The sequence below is a fragment of the Aythya marila genome (assembly GCF_965140915.1).
Source record: "Aythya marila genome assembly, chromosome: 8".
Lineage (NCBI taxonomy): Eukaryota > Metazoa > Chordata > Aves > Anseriformes > Anatidae > Aythya > Aythya marila.
Genome location: NC_139049.1, coordinates 2,180,475 through 2,186,694, shown reverse-complemented (window position 1 = coordinate 2,186,694; position 6,220 = coordinate 2,180,475). Strand labels below are relative to the sequence as shown.

Here is a 6,220-nt window from a genome sequence, read left to right as displayed (position 1 = left end):
GAGTGTCAGAGTTCCCCTTCTTTCGTATTCTGAAATGCCACTTGATCATTCCTATGCTGTTGCATTCATCACAGAATTACTGACAAAATGTCTTTAGTTTCCAAAGTCAAACCCTACAGAATTTCAGCAGACATAGAGCATATTATTTTTTATGTAAACTTTGAGTCCATCATGTATTTTAAACTATTCCCTTAGGGTAGTCTGTGGAGTTCCAGACTGTTTATAATCTGGCTCTGGTTTTGCATGCAGGGCAAAAAAATGATGCACCAGTTCAAAGATGACAGTGCAATAATGAAGAAACATTTTTCTAAGGTTTTAACATAGAAGATAAATTCCTTCAATAGTAAGCTAGCTTGGCTGTATTTCTGTTTCAATACAAAACTCATTTCATCTTGTGTTTGAATGCACAAGACAAGATGAGTTTCATCACAATACACAAACTTGTGTTGTAGAAGCCTTTACTGTACAAGAATTCTAAACATTCAAGGGAAGTTTAAGGCAATATATAATTGTATAATTATTAATTATAATAAAATCTGACTGTAGCAGGAAAGAGGGGCAAGGGTAAAAATCTGTTCTCCACTGAAGTCAAGGAATAAGATGCCTATTAATTAGTAAGAAGCTAATCTAAGGACAGAGCAGGCAGACTGACCCATAACAACTGTTAAAGGATATCCTCAAAAAATTAAAAAGCAAGCTTGCACACACAAGAGCAAATATACTTCCTGCAGCACTCTATTTTAAAGTCTTCTACTTCGTATACTCACTCACTCTGGACTAGGGGACACAGATGAGAATCCTGACATGCGAATTCCATGTTGACAGCTTGAAGGAGACTGAGATTAGACAATGCACTGCTATCTGTTGGGTCTGCAGAAGGCTGAATTCTATTTGGGGGAAAATAAAAAATAAAAGTCACTGAATTCTCTCTCTCCAGTGCTAAGCTATGGGACACTACACTTCTACATACATTTAAGAAACACAATCCCCAATTTTGCTAAGGTGTAACGACTCTTTTGTCAATTCCAGTTATTATTTCATTAAAAAAAAGTCTGTCAAGTAAGTGTCATGGTGGCACTCCATGAAGAGAACCACACTGCTACTTCGTTTCTCACTAGTCAGTCTTCTCTTGTATACAGCACAGCTAGAGAAGTGGCAATGCCTCCAGACTTCTCTTTATTGTACAAGTTACCCTCAAATGGTGCTGAAGTAATTTTATACATGGGCTGTCTAGCCAGGTGCGTCTCCTCCACTGTGCATGCCTCATTTGGGCAAGGAGCATCCCTACAACAAACATGAGTACTGGCCTGGATGGAGTTCACACTGCCAACTTTTCCCAGATTAACTACAAGGGTCAGAAGGCAGCTGGATTTTTCTTACAAAAAAAAAGGAAAAAAAATTATGCAGTGATGCACGCTTTGCTCTGGGAATGGAAGATGACAAGGCTGACAATGGTCTGTACACCTTGCAGATCATTCCAGTCTTGCGCTTTATGTGTACCATCAACTCCCAACCAAGCAGTCTTTCTCAAGAAAGCTCAATTTTTGCTAAGAAGGGACAGTAGCCTGGACATCACAAACTGTTCAGATACACTGGACCAAGGGTACAGAACAACCTCAGGAGATTGCAGATTATCAAAAATGAGTTTGAACATGTTGCTCCATGATTTCAGTTGTACCATTACATAAACTGTTTTTCCTCTACATAAGGACGAATTAGTGTTCAAGCATACAAAGCAAGGGTTTGGAAACAAACTGGGTAGCAGAGTCCAGAACTGTACACATAAAAGACCACACTGCCCTAAATGTTCGAGTACTGAATGCCACATTTATGACATAAAAGGTCTTTTTTTTTTTTCCATCCAGCTCATCAGACAAGTAGAATGATTTTTAGACTGAATCCCTAGTTGAGAAACTTCCTTCCAAAGGCAGCCCTACCCTTTAAGAATGCTACACAACGCACTTGTTGCAAAAGTAATCTCAGTTAGAGAAGGAAAAAATGGTATTAACATTAGAAAGCACTGATTACAGGATAAGACACTTAGTATCAGTTCATCTAAGTATATCTTGGTTTCACTCTTCGACAAGTGAGTTTCAAGTATCCTGACAGAAGTGATTAACCTATTTTTCCCCAAAGTACAAGGATTAGGAAGCACTCAAAATAATTACCACGTAAGTACTGCTGTTAATCTTATTGAGGCCTGCACCCTTACAGTATCAGTAGCCTTGAGAGGAAAAGAAGTGGACAGTGGAGAAAAAGAGAAGAGAGATCAGAATCAATGCAGATTTAAAACAGATTAATGCAGCTGTAACCTGATTGATCTAAGAACAGATCTTCAAGTACTGAGTTCATGTTTTTCTTAAGCCTACAGCTGGATGGCATTATCTGGCTGATTCCAAGGGAAATTTCAGGCAGTGCTACTGACTTTGTAAGTTGAACACAAGTCAATTGACTTATTAAGGAATTCAGCGTTTGTTTAACATGCACTCAACCATATGGATATACAATTCCTAATCACATGAATAAACGTAAAAAGCTTAGATGTATTTTGTCTGTAGATTTATTATTTCAGAGGCACTTAATGTCTTACATTGATAGAGCGCCGTTTCCCCCTCCAAAGCACTTTACAGTATTTACATACAGGAATGTTTCCCACCGCTGTTGAAATGCAGCCATCTAAATACTACTGGTACCGTCTTCAAATCGCCAACAGTTTGAAACTGAAAATATTTATCAGTACTCTGCCTTACTGAGATCAATCAGAATTCCAATTTACAAACTTCCAACTTGTGCTATTAAAGACACCTAAGAGATAAAACACAGTATCACAGTGCAATTCTGAAACATAGCAGGGACCTGATCATTTTCATTATGTTTTTATAATCATTCATTAGACCAAGTCTACCTCAAAATACTTTAAGGCCTTTTAGAAGTACCATTCTAAGTCATTTCTTGTACTTTCTTTATAAGCCTCTTACAATCAAGCATGGATTTTTTAGTCTTTCTAAATATACTGGGAAAAAGTCCTGGCCCTAAGGAGACAGCAGCATCCTCCACGTCAATGAATTTCATGTCATCTACAAAGGCAAGCCTATTCCTCCTTGGTTAGGGAACTGGACTTTGTTTTTTTTAGTTAAATCTGAGTTTACACAAAATTCTGTTATTAACCAGTTGACCTGTAAAGACAACACTGGTTGCTGGGGTTCTATATAAAAGTATGTCGTGTGTGGTTTTGCTTGTGTTAGAAATATGTTACAGCATCTCAAATCCATTACTCCACTGCCCTAGTCACAGGGACAATAACAACTTTCTCATTTTAAAGTGTTTTCGTTTTTTTCTTTCTTTCTAAAAAGCTACTAAAAGACCTCTTCCAAGAAAAGAAGTTGCATTTGTGCTGACAACTTTCACAAAAATATCTGGCATCCGTATTTTCACAGTTACAATTAAAAACAGAAGATTACAACCTCACATACTGCATGCTGCTACCTGCTACATTATAAATTAGGCTGATATGAGAACCTGAGCATACAGAAAAAAAAATTAGTAAAATGCGATTATGTATTTGTTGTCTTGTGGACCAAGCACAAAAATTTATTCTGGCATCTTATGCTCCTGAATATGCTACACTTTGATTTTCATTGATGCATTGTAAAATGAGTCTACTGTGATCACCAGATTCTTAAACTAGGTTAGCTGTTTGCATTTGAGTACTATGACAGATTATTAGCAGTGATGGATATGGCCAAGAACTATGATAAAAGGAAAAATACTAACAGGTAGCAAACTTAACATGAAACAGTGAAACTGGGTAAAGTTAACAGACAGCAGTACATCCAAGTTCATATCATTTTTATAAAAAGATACCTTTTTAAATCTAAACCTGTGATAAAAGATACACAGAGCAGACTTATTGCATATTTTATGCATGCCTTCATGTAGTGCATTCATATATTAAATCTTATGTGGAACAATAAAGAACTACTAGACCTTCACTGTACAACAGTTTTCTTGTTTGTTTTAAAGCCTAAACAGTGATTTAGTTCGAGTTATACCTTCCTATTCCTTGATGACAAAAATCACCTTGCTGCATTTATTTTTGTAAAACTCACATGGCCACCACAGTAATCATTTGTACAGAGGGAGAGGAAATAAGTTTACTGTAAACTGTTTAAAGAGTTTGGTTTCTTCAAGGGGATTTGGCAGCTGGAATAAGAAAACCAGCAGGGACAAGCAATTTGTGGACAACAGCAAGAATCAATGCTGAGTAATATTTATCAAATCAAGAAACCTCACAACAGAAATAGAGAAAAATTTGAAGGACAAAACATTGTTTTAGGCTTCACAGACTGGAAAAGTAATTAAGAAGTACCCTTATCACTTACTTTCAAATTCAGATCTGAAGAGCAGCTAAAACCATTAGGAGATCTGATTTTTTGAAGAGGGATAAAAGGAGGGACTCAGGAAAAGTAGCTGCTGTATCACAGGACTGAACCCAGACAGGACAGACATCTGCCTGCCATTTTCAGGTTAATGTTATTTTTCAGAGCAATGAAGATTTGAGTCCATTCTAACTCCTACCGACTTCAAGAGGATGATTGGTGCCACACTTTACTTGTGGGAGCTATTTGCTTCCTCAGAGCTGAAACTGGCACAAAGTTTTTTTGTTACATCACTTATCTTTTCCCTTTCTTTTTTGGTCAGTCCTTTCCTCCCAACTCTTCATTGCCATGACAGAAAAGGTAAGGCAGTGGGGAAGAAGAAAAGGAGCCTTGATAAATTGGAAGAGAATGGGATTGGTGAGCAGCAAAGAACTATGGGCAGACAAATGTGAAAGGAATCCCAAACCCAGCACAGAACAAGCTTAATTTTCTTAGCAGAAGGAGTTAGTTTCACCTTTTAGTTCCATTCTTTATCAGCAAGGGCATATTGGCTACATCACAAGGCTTGGTCAAGGAAAAAGCTCTTTCATCAGCCAAACAGGGCACAGATCTGAAGATGGGATTATGTCCTGCACAATGTGAGAACTCAGAAATATGCATAGAAGAGAGCAAAAAATCCAGGACTGCTTTGCAGGAACGAGAGAGGTAGCAACCCTAATTTTAACAGGGCTTTTCACTGAAGGGTAAGAAGGTCTACAAAAGTCAAATCAGCTGATTTCAAATGGTTTGCATCCCAGGATGAATCAGGTTACACTGATTTAAGCCCAATTTAATTTAGGCAGGTTTTTAAACCACAAGAATAAAGACATTCTTAGTACATATTAATAATTAAACCAACATATACACAATTAGCAATATCCTACATAATAGTAAACGCTTAACAGCTTGTTTTAGGTTACCCTAGTTAACTTGTTTAAAAACAAGCTAAGTAGTTTATTTGTACAATGTCTGCCATTCTATGTGTTTCCAGTAATCATCAGTCTCTGTAGCAGTTCAGTTTATGAATTTTAAGATCCAAATTCAACTGTGTCTTCAGTTATCTTCTTGAACTCGTAATTCCCTCTGCCATCCATGTGCAAGTAAAACTGAAATAAAAAATACATTATCAACCCCTTAAAATTATTCAGCTCAAAAATATAATTAACTTATGCATTTATAAAGTAGTTTACTCATCCCTGTGTGTTAATTCAGTATTCCTCCTCAGTCATTTTATGTAAAAAGTGATAACAGTAATACCTTAATTTGGAAGAAAACATGTCCATGTATTAGAGATGGACTTATGCATAGGTATATTGGCTATCTTTTGAAAGCAAAATCTCCATGCTCTTTACTGGATTCTGGTTGAAGTTTGTTGGTTTTGTTTGTTTTCAGGCTAAGAAGTCTAAGACTGTATGAGTCTATTATATTTTTCAAGCTACTTTTACCGACACTTACATATTTTTGGTTATTTCACCTTTCACAAATTGTAAGAATATTTCAAATACCGCAACTAGATTATGAAAGAATTATCTTTTTATTAAAACAGAATGTGATCTATTAAGAAGCAAAATATGAACACCCTTAATTTAGTAGAAGAAGTCAAACAACAAAACCTTAACCAACTACAGACATCTTTAGCAAAAGAAAAGACTACATACATCATGGTGTTTCCAGAGTGACTTTCTGTGGGAGACAGTGAAGAGAGTGATGCCAACCTAAATGAAGAAGAAAGCACACACAAAACCATTAATTTAATTTTTCTAACGTGTTAAGTTGTATTTTTTTCAGCTTGTTAACAGCTG

At 36.5% G+C, this 6,220-nt stretch overlaps 1 protein-coding gene across 1 annotated transcript in view; it reads right to left on the bottom strand.

Moving 5' to 3' along the window:
* Positions 1 to 2,550: 2,550 nt before the first annotated feature.
* ABCD3 (ATP binding cassette subfamily D member 3) overlaps positions 2,551 to 6,220 on the bottom strand; it is a 30,017-nt gene continuing 26,347 nt past the window's right edge. The window contains exons 22-23 of the mRNA XM_082765857.1: positions 6,077 to 6,133; positions 2,551 to 5,524 (exon numbers count right to left, since the gene is read on the bottom strand). Coding sequence (XP_082621983.1) covers positions 5,447 to 5,524; positions 6,077 to 6,133 — 135 coding nt within the window. The 3' untranslated portion in view covers positions 2,551 to 5,446. The remainder of the gene's footprint in view (positions 5,525 to 6,076; positions 6,134 to 6,220) is intronic.